General features: G+C 48.8%; 1 protein-coding gene across 8 annotated transcripts in view; it reads left to right on the forward strand.

Moving 5' to 3' along the window:
* The window catches only part of HERC1 (HECT and RLD domain containing E3 ubiquitin protein ligase family member 1), a 408,496-nt gene that overhangs the window by 66,451 nt on the left and 323,970 nt on the right, over positions 1 to 18,075 (forward strand). For 7 of the 8 annotated variants that reach the window (XM_075345503.1, XM_075345506.1, XM_075345507.1 and 4 more), the window contains exons 2-7: positions 13,694 to 13,816; positions 15,384 to 16,342; positions 16,425 to 16,520; positions 16,751 to 16,945; positions 17,047 to 17,358; positions 17,445 to 17,541. In XM_075345503.1, coding sequence (XP_075201618.1) covers positions 15,410 to 16,342; positions 16,425 to 16,520; positions 16,751 to 16,945; positions 17,047 to 17,358; positions 17,445 to 17,541 — 1,633 coding nt within the window. In that variant the 5' untranslated portion in view covers positions 13,694 to 13,816; positions 15,384 to 15,409. Of the gene's footprint in view, positions 1 to 13,693; positions 13,822 to 15,383; positions 16,343 to 16,424; positions 16,521 to 16,750; positions 16,946 to 17,046; positions 17,359 to 17,444; positions 17,542 to 18,075 lie in introns of all 8 variants that reach the window. The other variant, XM_075345504.1, reaches the window with a different exon arrangement.

Below are 18,075 nucleotides of genomic sequence, written 5' to 3' on the forward strand. Positions count from 1 at the left end.
TCACCCCTCCTTTATACCTCCCGACCGACAGACAGAGCACGTGACGCGCTCTCTAGCGCCCCTCTTATAGTCAGGCCAATTATGGAATTGCCCGACAATAAGCAAGGAGGCCGCTATACTACTTATGCCGATTATTGAAGGGTCCCCGGTGAGAGTAAGGTATATATTCCCCCGACCTCCGCGGGCGGAATATATAAAATCTCCCCGAATCTCACTGGCCTCCCCACAATAATCCTTGGCACAATTCGCTGCCACCAACCGATTTACGGTAACTATTAGCCGAACACACAGACGTGGGATTCAAGATCGAGATAACAGAACAGCCCAAGATTAATTATATAATTTAATCAGCCTAAAGCACACTAGAACTACAATATATACAATAGGGAATCTACAGAATATACATATGTCAGAGTACAGTTACAATCAAAGCATGGGTTACAAACAGGCATACACAGTTCCAGCAGTTACCTTGTTGCGTCTGGCCACAGGGGGGCGCTGTACCCAGGTTTCTAGGATCCTTCCCACAGATGTTTCCTACACGTGCCCCCAGCGAAAAGAACACTGGAAAATGGCCGAAGTAGGGTTATCAACCTGGACAAATCCAGGTCCCCTCCTACCTTCGTGACCTCACAGGGAGCACTGCTCCACCCCTGGCTTGAGTTATGGACAATATCCCAACATGGAATATGGGCCATAACTTTGCCTGGGAGCGTCGTAGGCGGACGCCAATGCTCTCATTGTGACAGTTATGAATTTAGCTACAGAACGAGGGGACTCATGACCTGTCTGCCAGTTCCCCATTGGCTGATATCACGCCTGGGGCATTTCCCAATGTCCTGCTCCCATAAAAAGGGTGTGCCGGCATCGTCCGCATGCGGAGACACCATTTTTATGGTTGCCATATTTATCGGAAATATGGCTTGCGAGATATGAACCATTTTTTACTGGAGTCGTTCTGTCTGGCTATTTCCATAGCCTTGCTAATGAGATACAACTCTTGTTACAGGGTGACGGCAGGGAGTCATCCTGTGTCCATTGTTCCCACACCACCTCATCTCCATATCACAGGAGATGGCCATGGAGGTGTAAGTGGAACACTGAGAACAAGAAGGGAGGGGGCACTGCCAGGGAGTGATGAGGGATTATGACTGGAGTCATAATTCATCTTCATATCCCGGGATTGGCCTCACACCTCCCCCCTTTTGAGGGCGCTAGGGGGCAGCACCCTCCGGTGTTCCCCCGTGCGCCCGTCCGCGACCTCTCCTTGTCGGGACAGCCCGTCTGCGTTACCGTGGTCACGGCCCCTTTTGTGGCGAATGGTGAAGTTGTATTGCTGGAGCGCAAGGCTCCATCGCAACAATCGCCCATTCGTCCCAGAGACGGTGTGCAACCAGCTGAGGGGATTGTGGTCCGTCTCCACGATGAAGTGGCGCCCGTATAGATAGGGTTGCAGACGCTGCAGGGCCCACACTATGGCCAGGCACTCCTTCTCCATCGTGGAATAGGCAACTTCCCTTGGTAACAGCTTCCTGCTCAGGTACAAGACTGGGTGCTCTTGGCTCGCAGAGTCCACCTGGCTGAGCACCGCACCGAGGCCGAAGTCACTGGCGTCGGTCTGTACTACAAACGGCCGCGTGAAGTCGGCTGCCTGTAGCACGGGCGGGCTGGACAGGGCGTCCTTTAGGGCCCGGAAGGCTGTCTCGCAGTCCATTGTCCAATCGACTGCAGAGGGCAGCTTCTTCTTGGTGAGGTCCGTCAAGGGCTTTGCCAGGCTACTATAGCATGGAACAAACCTCCTATAGTACCCAGCGGTCCCCAAGAAGGACATCACCTGCTTCTTGGTCCTGGGGGTGGGCCAGGATGCGATGGCTTCCACTTTCTCAGGCTCGGGCTTCAGTGTTCTCCCACCTACCCGGTGACCGAGGTACTGGACCTCGCTCATGGCCAGCTGACACTTTCCCGGCTTGATGGTCAAACCTGCCCGGTGGATCCGCCTGAGCACCTGTGCTAGATGCTCTAGGTGGTCCTCCCAGGTGGGACTGAAGACGGCAATGTCATCCAGGTACGCGGCCGCGTACCCTTCAAGTCCCTTGAGCAGGGTGTTGACCATCCGCTGGAAAGTGGCAGGGGCATTCCTCATCCCGAATGGCATCACCGTGGACTCGTACAGTCCAAATGGGGTAATAAAGGCAGAGCGTTCCCTGGCCTTGCGAGTCAGGGGGATCTGCCAATATCCCCGGCTCAGATCCATGATGGTCAGGTACTGAGCCCCGGCCAACTGATCGAGCAGGTCATCGATGCGTGGCATTGGGTACGCATCGGCGACCGTGACCGCATTGAGCCCCCTGTAGTCCACGCAGAACCGAGTGGTTCGGTCCTTCTTAGGGACGAGGACTACAGGCGAGGCCCAAGCGCTGTTGGATGTCTGGATCACCCCCAGCTTCAGCATCTCGTCAATCTCCTGGCGCATGTGTTGCTGCACCTCCAGGGAGACCCGATATGCTGAACGCCGGATCGGGGGATGATCCCCAGTGTCCACGTGATGGACAGCCAAGTCAGTCCTTCCGGGCTGGTTGGTAAACAACCCCCGGAAGGGGTGTAGGGTGGCCCACAGCTGGGACCGTTGGTCCTCCAAGAGCTGGTGGCCAACCTCCACATCCTCAATGGATCCGCCTGCCCTAACCTGGGCTAGCATATCCAAGAGGGTTTCCGCTTCTCCCTCCTCGGGCAGGTTGCACACGGGGAGCGCACATGCCTCCCGCTCCTGATGTGCCTTCATCATGTTCACATGGAAGGGCTTCCGCCTTCCACGGGCAGGGTCCAGGGTGACCAGGTACGTCACAGGGTTGAGCTGCTGGTACACGAGGTATGGGCCTTCCCAGGCTGCCTGAAGCTTGTCCTGTGGTACGGGGACCAGTACCCACACCTCTTGACCCACTTGGTAGGTCCTCTCACAAGCGTTCTGGTCGTACCAACGCTTCTGATCGGCCTGGGCTTGAGCCATATTGTCGTGTACCAGTTGCGTCAAGGCCTGCATTTTGTCCCGGAAGCGCATGACATACTCGATAACCGACACTCCAGGGGTGGCCAAATCCCCTTCCCAAGCCTCTTTCACCAGAGCCAGGGGGCCCCGCACACGTCGCCCTTACAGGAGCTCAAACGGTGAGAATCCTGTTGAGGCCTGTGGAACCTCCCGGTAAGCAAATAACAGGTGTGGGAGATACCGCTCCCAGTCACGCCCATGGGAGTCGACCAACATCTTAAGCATCTGCTTTAAGGTGCCATTAAACCGCTCGCACAGGCCATTAGTCTGTGGATGGTACGGGCTGGCCACCAGATGTCGCACCTGGACTTGCTTACAGAGGGCCTCCATCAGCTGGGACATGAATTGGGTCCCCCGGTCAGTGAGCATTTCCTGGGGAAAACCCACTCGGGAGAAAATCTCCAGCAATGCGGTGGCCACCTTGTCAGCCCGAATGGACGACAAGGCCACTGCTTCTGGGTACCGGGTGGCATAGTCCACTACCGTCAGTATGAAGCGTTTCCCGGAGCTGCTGGGGATGGCCAGCGGGCCGACCAGATCCACAGCCACCCTCCTGAAAGGCTCATCGATGATTGGCAGAGATACCAGTGGGGCTTTGGGGCGTGGCCCCGCCTTCCCCACTCTCTGACAGGTTTCACACGAACGGCAGTAGGCAGCCACATCGGCCCCCATTTTTGGCCAGTAGAAATGCTGGTTTAACCTGGCCTTGGTCTTAGCGATCCCTAGGTGTCCGGCCATCGGAATCTCATGTGCGATCCGCAACAACTCCGTCCGGAACGGATAGGGTACCACCAACTGTCGGTCCCTGGGCCACGCCTCCGGTGAACCCTGCTGGACCGTGGCCCGGTACAGCCGTCCTTGGTCCCAGACCACTCGCTCCGGGTCCGAGTCCGAGGGAGGCTGTGCCGCCTGCTCCTTAAGAGCTTTCAGGCTGTCGTCAGCTTCTAACGCTGCCTGAAACCCCTGACTAGATGTGGCCAGAATCGACGAGACTGTCACATCTTCGGTCAGTACCCCGGGACCTGTGTCCTGGCCTCCACCTGACTCGGCTGCCACTGGGTCAGAAGGGGAGGAGCTATCGGACCTCCGGGAGGCCCCTTGGCTTCCAGCACTCCCACTGCGGGTGACAGCGGCCACAGCCGCTGCGACCGTGGGTCGTGCCTGCTCCTCCTCCGTTCCTGACCAAGTCGCCGGTTCAGGCAGACCTACCTGGCTTCCTGACACCCCGGTTGTGGGGGAACCATGCACCGAGATCTTACCTGGGAGCACTTCCGCTCCTGGACCGGCCCCAATCTCACCTGCCTGTTCCCCTCCTGCAGCAACAGAACCCCGCTGTGAAATCTCTGGGGACCCCACATTTGCTGTGGTAGCCCCCACCCCACACACTGGTCCTCCCCCTGCAGCACCCTGCTCTCTGCTTATCCCTGCAGAGGGCAACAGATCCCAGCTCACAGGCTGGTTACTTGTAGAGGCATTGTCACACCTTTCTCTGACCCCCTCCCCTCCTGTCACAGCTGCAGCTGCGTGTGTGTCTATGGTGTCTGTGCAAGCAGAAATATCAGAGTTCACTCCCTCCTCCCTTACATCATTCATAGATAACACATTAACATTGTCAGGAGTCATGTCAGTACTGGCTGAAGGTTCAGCCCTTGGTTGGGGCCCAAACTGGGAGGTTATCTGCCCCAAATCTGTCCCAAGTAGCACGTTTGCAGGGATCCGATCAGTTACCCCCACCTCCCTCACCCCTCGCCCTGCGCCCCAGTCCACATAAATGTCAGCAACAGGCAGCGCCGGGTCAATGCCTCCAATCCCGGAGACAGCGAGGGTTTTTCCAGGGATCAAGTCTTGGGGGGACACCATCTCAGGCCGCACCAGAGTCACCTCCGAGGCGCTGTCTCGCAGTCCTATGGTCACAGACCGGCCGACGGTGACAGGTTGGAAGCTGTCCAGGGACCTACCACCACCCCCACCCACACAATACACCTTGGGCGGCCCTTGGGACGGGGACGGAGCCGGGGCCTTGGGACGCTGAGGGCACATGGCCTTGAAGTGTCCAGGTAGGTTGCACTGGTGGCACCGTCTTGGTTCCGCCACGGGCCTGGAGAGGGGAGTTGAGGGGGACACCCCCTGCAGTCTAGGGGCAGGTGGGGCAGTCGCAGAATTCATCTTACCCCCTCTCCAGGTGCTGCTGGTGGCCGCTCTCCTGGCCTCAGGGGCCCGGTTGTTGGTGTAGTCATCGGCAAGGGCAGCTGTAGCCGTGGACCCCTTTGGCTTCTGGTCTCGGATGAACTGGCGGAGATCCTCAGGGCAGTTCCACAAGAGTTGCTCCGTGATGAACAAGTCCAGGATCTCCGGTCCGGTGGAAAGCTGCAGGCCTTGGGTCCAGTGGTCGGCAGCTCGGGCAAGTGCCCGCCGGTGGTCAGCCCAGGAGTCCTTTGGTCCCTTCTGTAGGCTCCGGAACTTCTTGCGGTAGGACTCTGGAGTGAGGTTGTACTGTTGGATCAGGGCCCGCTTGATGGTGTCGTAGCCCTGATCTGCCTCAGCAGGCAAGTCCCCAAGGACATCCAGGGCCTTACCCCTTAAACGGGGGGTCAGGTATTTGGCCCACTGGTCCTTGTCCAGATGGTGCTGCAAGCAAGTCCGTTCAAAAGCAGTCAAGAAAGAGTCCAAGTCTCCATCCTTCTCCAGCACTGGGAAGTCCTCAACACGGACCTTTGGAAGTTTGGTGTCTCGAAGGTCACGTGTGGCTGATGAGGGCCGGAGCTGAGCTAGCTGCAGCTGGTAGTCACGGTCTGCCTGTCGCTCTCGCTCTCGCTCTTCACGCGCTGCCTGCCGCTCTCGCTCCGCAGCCTCACGCTCTGCGTGCCGCTCCGCAGCCTCAGCGTCACGCGCTGCCTGCCGCTCTGCCCTGCGCTCTGCCAGGAGTTCCTTGTAGCCCTTCTGGTCTCCAGCCTGGAGAAGGGCCATAGCCATTTGAAGAAGGCTATCCGAGCCTCCCAGGCTCGGTGGAATGGCACGTGGTGATCTGCGGCACGCTGCAGAGCTAGGCGATTCACTGTCCCTTTCAGAGCGGAGGGCTGGCATCTGGCTCGTTGAGGAACCTTGGGTGAGCTCCTCCTCATCTTGTCCAGCAGTGCCAGGTTGCGCAATGTCCTCGGCAGAACGGCTCTCTGGCGTCGAGCTCCTGGAGGACTCGTGGGCAACCTCCTCATTGCTGTCCACAGCACCGTCCTCCCTCTCTTCGGCTCCTGCCTTAGCATTGGCCAGTTGCATAGCTCTGCTCCTGGTGCCATCAGCCATTCTTGCAGACTTTTGGTCACTGACACAGAACTGACACCTGATGCCTCCACACACCTTACAGTATCTGCACTCTGACACTCTAGTGTTGAGCTAGTCTGAAGACCCCAGCAGCCACAGCTGCTGCAGGCAGTCTTTAGTGTCTGGGAGTATGGGTCTCACACTCACACACACTATTATCTCGATCCCACCGCTTGCCACCAATATGTCACAAACCACCGGGGGGGTCACTCAGAAATCCCCCGCGCTGGCTACCAGTACGTCACAATCGGGGGGTAACAAGTGGGGGTCACCCCTCCTTTATACCTCCCGACCGACAGAGCACGTGACGCGCTCTCTAGCGCCCCTCTTATAGTCAGGCCAATTATGGAATTGCCCGACAATAAGCAAGGAGGCCGCTATACTACTTATGCCGATTATTGAAGGGTCCCCGGTGAGAGTAAGGTATATATTCCCCCGACCTCCGCGGGCGGAATATATAAAATCTCCCCGAATCTCACTGGCCTCCCCACAATAATCCTTGGCACAATTCGCTGCCACCAACCGATTTACGGTAACTATTAGCCGAACACACAGACGTGGGATTCAAGATCGAGATAACAGAACAGCCCAAGATTAATTATATAATTTAATCAGCCTAAAGCACACTAGAACTACAATATATACAATAGGGAATCTACAGAATATACATATGTCAGAGTACAGTTACAATCAAAGCATGGGTTACAAACAGGCATACACAGTTCCAGCAGTTACCTTGTTGCGTCTGGCCACAGGGGGGCGCTGTACCCAGGTTTCTAGGATCCTTCCCACAGATGTTTCCTACACGTGCCCCCAGCGAAAAGAACACTGGAAAATGGCCGAAGTAGGGTTATCAACCTGGACAAATCCAGGTCCCCTCCTACCTTCGTGACCTCACAGGGAGCACTGCTCCACCCCTGGCTTGAGTTATGGACAATATCCCAACATGGAATATGGGCCATAACTTTGCCTGGGAGCGTCGTAGGCGGACGCCAATGCTCTCATTGTGACAGTTATGAATTTAGCTACAGAACGAGGGGACTCATGACCTGTCTGCCAGTTCCCCATTGGCTGATATCACGCCTGGGGCATTTCCCAATGTCCTGCTCCCATAAAAAGGGTGTGCCGGCATCGTCCGCATGCGGAGACACCATTTTTATGGTTGCCATATTTATCGGAAATATGGCTTGCGAGATATGAACCATTTTTTACTGGAGTCGTTCTGTCTGGCTATTTCCATAGCCTTGCTAATGAGATACAACTCTTGTTACAGGGTGACGGCAGGGAGTCATCCTGTGTCCATTGTTCCCACACCACCTCATCTCCATATCACAGGAGATGGCCATGGAGGTGTAAGTGGAACACTGAGAACAAGAAGGGAGGGGGCACTGCCAGGGAGTGATGAGGGATTATGACTGGAGTCATAATTCATCTTCATATCCCGGGATTGGCCTCACACTTGTGTTCGGGATCATGTGCACGAACACTGTGTTCGGTATGGACCCCGAACTTTACAGTTCAGGTTCGCCCATCACTAGTCAGCATCATACAGGGGGACACAGTAGAAGTTAAAATATATGATGCCACCCATTTGGTCTTAATGAAAATTAACTCATAACTTTTCATATACTTTGATTACTAATATCTCTGCAATGGAGAGGGGAAATAACGACAAAAACACCTATATATTTTTTTTATGCTCTGCAACCACTAATTACATTGTGTGTGTCCAGTTCAACATAAAGAATCTGCACAGAACTCCTGCTGACAAAAATGCATGTGTTCAGTGAGACCAGACCATCGGCCTCCCCAAAGTTTGTAACTGAGAAACAATTTTCCCATAAGGAGTGTGTTGTGGTTGTTTTTATTGTTTTTTTAATTTAGAGGAGGCTGATGGACTGTGTATGTTGAAAAGGAGTATCCACTTCATGGACAACTCCCTTCTCAATCAGTTTCCCCCTTCTAATATAAAAACACTAAGGCTCTGTGCGCACTAGACCGTTTTACCCGCGGATTTACCCGCGGATTTGCCGCGGAAATTTCTTGAGAAATGTCTGCAATCTTTGTGCAGACATTTCCCATCAAATTCTATGAAAAAAAAAATAGCTGTGTGCACTGTGCGGATTTTTCTCAAGAAATTTCCTTGAGAAGAATTTCTCGAGAAAATTTCTTGAGAAAATGAGCATGTCCATTATTTCCGCAGGTACCCTGCGGATTTCGGCAGTACAGCCTGCAAAATCCGCAGGGAACCACCCGCGGGAAAATCGCGGCAAATCCGCATTCGGATTTGGTGCGGATTTTTTCCAGAGGTCCGGAAATCTTTCACTCCCAGAAGTTTCTCAAGAAATTTTCTTGAGAAACTTCACATTTCTAGTGCGCACATAGCCTTATACCCGCCTCTGATACAGGTACTGACTTTTCCGAGGCTCGTGTGACATAATTACTGCAGCCATTCAGCGGTTATGTTACTGTCCCCACCTTTGGACGTAATCCAACGTCTGGAGGTATTGTTAGCTGTGGCTGCTCTATCACTTCATCCTGATGTCTGATTTGATTTGTAGTGGACAACCCCTTTAACAAGTGGCTGGCAGGTATGGACGAAGTTTTAATAAATTCTCAAATTCTAAATGAAAACGTGTGTATAAGGCTATGTGCGCACTGGAAAATGGAATTTTCTCAAGAAAATTCCGCAGGCATTGAAAGATTACCGCACCCGCGGTTTTACCGCGTTATTGCAACGGTTTTGCCGCGTCCGGGTTGGTACATGTGCTTTATTGCATTCAATGCAATAAAGCACATTGAAGAAGAAAAAAAAAAATCCTTTCCTTCTGAGATAGATAGTAGATAGATAAAAGAATAGATAGAGGGATAGACAGAGGACAGATCGCTGCATTTCTCCCGAGCGGTAATGTGAGTTCACATTTCCGGTCGTGGGAAATGCCCTGTGGTTACCTCTGCTGTCTCGCTGCGAGGCTGCATTCAGTGCTGTGACAGTGTCAGTCACGGCTGGATGCAAGTATCGCAGGATGTGGATTACGTCGGAGCTTTGTTTCGGGAGGTGTTAATAAAAGGGTGAACGAGGCTTATTTGTGTTTTATTTAAAATAAAGGATTTTTCAGTATGTGTTTTTTTTCACTTTACTTACGGGTTGATCATGTCAGCTGTCACATAGACGCTGCCATGATCAAACCTGGACTTAGTGGCGGCGATCCGCCACCATTAACTCCTTGTATTACCCTGACTGCCACTGCATCACGGCAGCAGGAAGAGCTGGGGACACTCCGGTACTTCCGCATAATGCATGCGACAGTCCCGGGGCAACTGCGAGCTGATATTCGCGTCTGCGGGAGGGGGAGTGAGGTGGGGGACATTAACCCTGCCCCTCGCCCTCCCCAGCCTGAGAATACCGGGCCGCCGCTGTGTGCTTACCTCGGCTGGGAGGTAAAAATACGGCGGAGCCCACGTGTTTTTGTTTTCTATATTTCCGTTTGCTTTTTATGTGTATTCTATATGTCTGTGTCTGTGATGTCTGTGTGTGATCTGTGTGTGTTTACTCTGCTCCGCTTCCTCTTCCTGTCATAATGACATCACTTCCCTGCAAAACCGCAGGCAAGCGATGTACATTACCGCAGGTAAACCGCGAAATACCGGAGGGAATAACGCAGGAAAACGCAGTGAACCGCACAGAATTTGCTGCCTGCGTTATTCCCTGCGGGATTTCACGATTACATTGGAGTCAATGGAGTGAAATCCCGCAGCGACGTGCGGAAGGAATTGACATGCAATTGTTTTTGCTGCGGGAATCCCGCAGCAAAACATGCAGCTGTCAAATTCCACCTAGTGCGCACAGGATTTTTTTTTCCCATAGGTTTTGCTGGTGATTCACTGCAGAGATGTTATGAACATTTTCTGCAGCGAAACATGCAGCAAAACCGCAAAAAATCTGCGGCAAAAACCGGTAAGTGCGCACAGGGCCTTAGAAGTTTTGTGTTGGTAGAAACTTTGTTTCCAAAGTCTTTCTTTCAAAGATTGTCCTTTTGCTAGTGAGTGATAAATCTAAAGGTGACACAATGTCATGGTATATGTGTATACACTTTACAGGTATGTTATACTTATCCACAGTGAGTAGGCACTGAGTCTACACCACTGATATATAGTTCTATAGGTTCAAAAAGTCATGGGTCCATCAAGTTCAACCTCTTTTCACCTGTTTATACAGTCTTTCTCTAGATTAGTTATAACCAACAATGCTATCAATTGTGAGAATATAATCTATCCCTTTTTAAATGCTGATACAGTATCTGCCATTATTACCTTTTGCTATAGGAATTCAATAGTCTGACTGCTGGAATTGCTTTTCCTCCACATGTAATGAGTGTACCTGGTGCTTTGTAAATACTTCAGAAGGAATAAGTCATGTGCCAATCCTTTGTATTGACTGCACATGTATTTATATATCTAAATGAGATCTCCTCTGAGGCATCTTCTAAGCTAAACAAGCCCAACTTTTCCAACCTCTCATTATATGGGAGGACTTCCATCTAGTTGCCCACCTTTGAACTAACTAACTTTTGAATTTCCTTTTTAAAAACTGGATCCCATATTCTCGATTGTGGCCTTACATGTAATTTATAGCAAAGTAACCATACATTAGGATCATAGGATTATCTCTCTTTTTATACACCCTAAAATCTTGTTTGCTTTTGCAGCTGCTGCCTGACATTGAGTGCTGCTGCTCAGATTACTTTTACCTAGAATACCCAAGTCCTTCTATTGCTCTATAGCTCAGAGTATACTTCCATTCAGTGTATATGCAGAAATAGGATTACTCCAGCCTTGGTGCATTACTCTACATTTATCGACATTAAACTTCATCTTCCATGTGTTTTCCCATTCAGAAATATTACTAAGATCATTTTGTAATATTGTACTGCCAAGCTCAGTTTTCATTATCCTACATAGTTTGGTGTCATCAGCAAATACTGACATTTTACTATCAATCCCATCCACAAGGTCATTTATAAAGAGATTAAATAAAATTGGACCTAGTACATATGGTCCTATGGGACCCCACTGCTGACTACATCCCAGAGTGTAAAAATTATAATACTTTTTCCTATTTATTTATTTTTTTTTTTTTTTTTATTCACCCCTCCTTCTGGAGCTTTAGTATAAGGGGGTTGTGTGGTACGGTAGCAAATGCCTTTGCAAAGTTAATGTATATCACATCAGTAGCATTACCAACATTCAGATTTGCACTTACCTCCTCATAGAAACCCAACATGTTGGTTAGACACTAGATCATTCATGAATCTGTGCTGGCTGTTAGTTATTATATTATTCTCTCCTATGGATTTTTGCAAGTCCTCTCTTATAAAGACCTCAAAAGTTTTGCACAGCACTGATGTCAGACTTACCCGACTGTAGTTGCCTGGATCCATCTTCTTTCTTAATTTTCTTAAATATTGGTACCACGTCAGCCATCCTTCAATCCTGTGGTGCCAACCCTGTTGCAAGAGAGTCTAAAGGCTACTTTACACACTGCGATATTGGTCCCGATATCGCTAGTGTGGGTACCCGCCCCCATCTGTTGCGCGACACGGTCAAATCGCTGCCCGTGCCGCACAACATCGCCCAGACCCGTCACACATACCTGCCCGGCGACGTCGCTGTGACCGGCGAACCACCTCCTTTCTAAGGGGGCGGTCCGTGCGGCGTCACAGCGACGTCACTGAGCGGCCGCCCAATAGCAGCGGAGGGGCGGAGCTGAGCGGGACATAACATCCCGCCCACCTCCTTCCTTCCGCATAGCGGCCGGGAGGCAGGTAAGGAGAGCTTCCTCGTTCCTGCGGCGTCACACATAGCGATGTGTGCTGCCACAGGAGCGACGAACTACATCGTTTTCTGCAGTAACGATAATCGAGAATGGACCTCCATGTCACCGATGAGCGATTTTTGCACGTTTTTGCAACGATGCAAAATCGCTCATCGGTGTCACACGCAGCAACATCGCTAATGCGGCCGGATGTGCGTCACAAATTCCGTGACCACAACGACTCTGCATTAGCGATGTCGCAGCGTGTAAAGCCCCCTTAAGGCTATGTGCGCACTAGAAAAGTGATTTTTCTCAAGAAAATTTCTTGAGAAACTTCTGGGAGTTGAAGATTACCGCACCTGCGGTAAAAAAACGCACCAAAACCGCGGGAAAAACGCATGCGTTTTTGCCGCGGTTTTTCCGCAGGTTGGTCCCTGCGTTTTTTTTATGCTGAACTACAATAAATAATATAGATAATAGATAATCGATAGACAGATAATGGATAGAGGGAAAGATGGATTGATGAATAGATAGATGGATAGATAGATGAGAAAGACCTATATAATGTCCCACCTCCCTGCATATTCTAAGCTGGCACCCTTTAGTGACTTTCATGTGGCACTAAATGGTGCCTAGCCTTGTATTTGGCCAAAAAATAAATAATTAAAAAAAAAATTACGCGAGATCCCCATCATCTTTTGTAGCCAGCTAGGGTAAAGCAGACGGCTGCAGCCTGCAGACCACAGCTGGCAGCTTCACCTTGGCTGGTAATCCAAAACAGAGGGCACCCCACGTTGTTTTTTTACATTAAATAAATAATTTAAAACAAAAAACATGGGGTCCCCCCCAAATTGGATCACCAGCCGAGGTAAAGCAGACAGCTGGGGTCTGATATTTTCAGACTAGGGAGGTCCACTGTTATTGGACACTCCCCAGCCTAAAAATAGCAGGCTGCAGCCGCCCCAGAAGTGGCGCATCCATTAGATGTGCCAATCCTGGCGCTTCGCCCCAACTCATCCCGTTGCCCTGGTGCGTTGGCAAACTGGGTAATATATGGGGTTGATGCCAGATGTGTAATGTCACCTGGCATCAAGCCCTGGGTTAGTGATGTCACGCGTCTATCAGATACCCGACATCACCAACCCAGTCAGTAATGCAGGGGATGTAAAGTATTTTACTGCTCTCCCAAGAGATCAATGTTATCTCTGCATTGTTAATGTACTACCTCAACTGGATAGTGTATTTTTACTGGGTGCTGGCCAAAGTTACCTTTATTTGGGAGGCACCAGTGAGTGTGAGAAATGGGACAGGGACACATTAAAATAGTGCTGTATTGTCTGATATATTGTCATAGTCTAAATCTAAGGTCAACCAGAAGATCATGTACAATATTGATTTCAACGTATGACCTCAATTGAAAGTATTAAGTTTGTTATGCAAGACAAACCTGTATTAATACTATAACACGTTTTCATTCCTTATTTTTAGTGAGCTTCTTTTTCTTTTCTCTGCAGTTGACTACACATTGATTGCACATGTGGGGACACTTTATACCATTACAATGGAGGTCGCTACGTACCATCTTCATGGCATCTGAGATCTTTGAGGGACATACCAGGAACATTGAAGTGTGAAAAGTAAGGTACTTTCTGCTGAGGCTTACTGGTTTGTTATATAGACAGTTATTCCTTAGGTACAGTCATGGCCAAAAGTGTTGGCACCCTTGAAATTGTTCCAGAAAATGAAGTATCTCTCCCAGAAAGTTTATTGCAATTACGTTTTGTTATACACATGTTTACCTCCTTTGTGTGCATTGGAACACCACAAAAAAAAACAAAAAACAAATTGGATATAATTTCACACAAAAACCCCCAAAATGGGCTAACAAAATTGTTGGCAGCTTTCCAAATTTTTGGGTGATCAACTTTTATTTTAAGCATTTAACGCTCATTCAAATGTGGCAAGTAACAGGTGTGGGCAATATGAAAATCACACCTGAAATGGGGAGATGTTGACTCAGTCTCTGCATTGTTTGTCTATTTGTCCCATTCTGGGGGTTTGTGTGACATTCTGTCCAATTTTGCCTTTTTTGTGGTGTTCCAAAGCACACAAAGGAAATAAACATGTGTAGAGTAAAATGTGTAATTGCAATTATTATCTGGGAGAAATACTTAATTTTCTGGAACAATTTGAAGGATGCCAACACTTTTGGCCACGATTGTATAACTGCTTCAGGGCTTGGATACTAGCTGGTAGTATAAATTAACACTTTAGTAATGCTTCAAATTTATGGGCAGTCGTTCCACAGTAGCAGAGAATACATTGATCTACATGATTCCTTCATCATAAGTGGTCCCCAACCTTTCATATCACGAGAGCCACATTTTACTCATCGTGAGCCACATTTCGTGCCCTACCTACACAGTAGTGACTCCCAGAGCCTAATTTTAAAAATATCCAAAGTTCCCACAAAAAGCTCACCAGGACAGTGTTCCCCTAACTCCCTTACGGGTCACATACTAACATCCAGGGGTGCCCTCTTTACACCCATTCAGTATTTTTACATCAAGTGTTACCCGCCACACTATTGCATCCAACTTCAAGTACCAATCTAACAGGCAGTATCATCATGGCTCCCCCCAGTATATGAACATCCAGATCACCTATTCTGTGCATGGCTACTCAAAAAAGTCACCAACTAGAGGCCTTCCATGCATAGCTGTTTGCAAAAGTACGAAGCTGGCAAACAGCCTTGAACCACACATCATTGGTCCGTGAGCTACATGATTTATACGCTCGTGTGCAAGAGTTCTTACTGTGTTGCTTGCTGTCATTGTGAAACAATTCCTGTTTTCTCTGCTACAGATTTAGCAGTTGAGAAAATGTTTGGATCTGTATGACCCAGCCCACATCACTGATTTCTGCCAATCATTGGTGGAGGCAGGGTTGCATAGTAGGAGGACTACATGACGCCTGACAGCTAGTCGTCTACTGATAACCTCCTGCTGATAAAACACTGGTTCTATTGAAACTTAAACCTTGAAATATTTAATTTAAAAGGTTTAACGGGTTTTCCCACCTTGACAACTCTTTTATATCTGCACTGCTTACTAATCGAATTATGTTTTGGATATGATAACATTGCTAATATCCAAACACTCACCTTCTATTTTGCTCTTCTTTTTTTTTTTTTCCCCTTTACAGAAGGGCTCATGGCAGTAGAGTGAATAATGATGGCTGGCATGATGCCCCCTGTTAAATTAAAATGGCTGGAGCACCTGAACAGCTCATGGATAACAGAAGATAGTGAGTCTATCGCTACCCGGGAAGGTGTTTCTGTCCTATATGCAAAGTTGGTCAGTAACAAAGAGGTGGTTCCACTTCCACAGCAGGTCTTATGTCTCAAGGGACCCCAGCTGCCAGATTTTGAAAGGGAGTCTTTGTCCTGCGATGAGCAGGATCACTACCTGGATGCTTTACTCAGCAGCCAGCTGGCTCTGGCCAAGGTGGTGTGTTCGGACTCGCCTTTTGCAGGGGCTCTGCGGAAGAGACTGCTGGTTCTCCAGAGGGTTTTCTATGCTCTTTGTAACAAGTATCATGACAAAGGCAAAGTTAAACAACAGCAGCATTCACCTGAGAGTAGCTCTGGCTCTGCAGACACACTGTCTGTTAGTGAGCGGCCGCGCTCAAGTACCGATGCTCTCATAGAAATGGGTGTAAGGACTGGTCTGAGCTTACTGTTTGCCCTTCTGAGGCAGAGCTGGATGCTGCCAACTGCTGGATCTGGTCTGAATCTATGTAATGACGTTATACGAACAGCTATTGATGTGGTGAATTCCCTACCCCCTCTGTCTCTTGCCAATGAGAGCAAAATACCACCTATGGGACTAGACTGCCTGGCACAGGTCACCACGTTTCTGAAAGGGGTGACTGTGCCCAATTCTGGGGCAGACACCTTAGGGAGACGCTTGGTGTCGGAATTACTCCTTGGTCTTGCTTCTCAGCGTGGCTCCCTCCGCTACCTCTTAGAGTGGATTGAAATGGCGCTGGCTGCTTCTGCTTTAGTTAATGAGGCAGACAAGAACAAGACGCTAACAATGCAGGAAGGCATGATCAGCTGTGACTGCTTCATTAGCATCCTTCAGCAGATGAGGAGGTCCCTGGTAAGTGTGAACACTGCTCTGACCAGTGAGGCTTTCTTCACACTATATTCCTAAAAAATAACATATCTGTGATGTTTTAAAGGGGTCATCAGCAGACAGAAGTCAGTGGAGAGAGCCCACCAGAACAGCCGATGGGCTGTGCTCGCTGTATGAAGCTGCATTGTGTCTTTTTGAGGAGGTACGGTAAAAAGTCTGCATCAACAGAGTATTATTCTTTTGTTTGACAGTTCTGTTTCTTTGTTGTTCCTGCCTACTTTTTCTACTTCTTTTTTAATCGTGTTGGATACATTGTAGTTATTCCTGTACTAATTTTTTTAATTATGATCTATGAAGACTTTTCTTGTTTTCTATCTCCAGATATTTTCCTTGAAGTTTTACTTATACGTTATTTCCCTTTTTCTTCTGTAGGTGTGCCAAATGGCCTCGGACTATTCAAGAACCTGTGCTAGCCCAGACAGCATCCAGACTGGAGAAAGTCCAGTGGTATCCGAGACATGTGAAGTATATGTATGGGGAAGTAATAGCAGCCATCAGCTAGTAGAGGGGACCCAAGAGAAGATATTACAGCCAAAGTTAGCTCCTTGTTTCTCAGATGCGCAGACAGTAAGTAGTCATCAGAAATCTGAATTATAAAATACTATAAAAAATTTTATTGTGCGTCTAGAGATTATGGTTTTCTTTCTATCTTTTAATTTTCCAAACAGATCGAAGCTGGACAGTACTGCACTTTTGTGATAGCCACTGATGGCTCAGTAAGAGCCTGCGGGAAAGGCAGCTATGGGAGACTGGGTCTTGGTGATTCCAACAACCAGTCCACATTAAAGAAACTTACCTTTGAGCCTCACCGTTCCATCAAGAAAGTTTCATCATCCAAAGGGTCTGATGGCCATACCCTAGCTTTCACCACTGAGGGAGAGGTATTCAGCTGGGGAGATGGAGACTATGGCAAGTTGGGCCATGGTAACAGCTCTACACAAAAGTATCCAAAGCTTATCCAAGGCACTCTACAAGGAAAGGTAATGGCTTTCAATTTACCTGGAACTGAGCTACGGTGATGCTGTGAATTCTGCTTCAACCTATAACACAACCTTTTTCTTGGCAGGTTGTAGTATGTGTTTCAGCTGGATACAGACATAGTGCTGCTGTTACAGAAGATGGAGAGCTCTATACGTGGGGAGAAGGAGATTTTGGGAGATTAGGTAACTATATTAAATCAGTGAAAAGAATTAGATTTTTATTAAATGGGCTTATCTTTCTTTTGTACATTTAAGTACTTTTTTAATGCAATGATTATAGGAAAGCATACATTTTATTAAAACCTTTTATGGGGTTGTCGAGGAACCAAAACAGTTTTTTGTTTTTCTTTTAAAGCTGCAGTAAATGCTATAAAATAACTGAAGCAATACCTTACCAAACCCCTGATACTCACCACTAGCTCGCACAGTCATTTGTTGACCGCACATTGCGTAGGTCATCATTGCAGCCATTTATTGGCTGTAGCAGTCATTTTCCTGTGCTGACACACCACAACTGTTGCCGGAACAAGAGAAACCGGCATTGAAATGGGAACATCTGTCCAATCCAGAATGGATGGATTTATGATATTGTCCTACATTTTATTAGCTCATTATGACAACTTAATCGAATCTATGGTGTCCATCCAGATCTGAGCAATGCTTATCCAATATCCCCCATCTTCCAAGTCACCCATTCATTTATCTTATCCTTCAACT

Source organism: Anomaloglossus baeobatrachus, chromosome 4 (assembly GCF_048569485.1).
Source record: "Anomaloglossus baeobatrachus isolate aAnoBae1 chromosome 4, aAnoBae1.hap1, whole genome shotgun sequence".
NCBI classification, from domain to species: Eukaryota; Metazoa; Chordata; class Amphibia; order Anura; family Aromobatidae; genus Anomaloglossus; species Anomaloglossus baeobatrachus.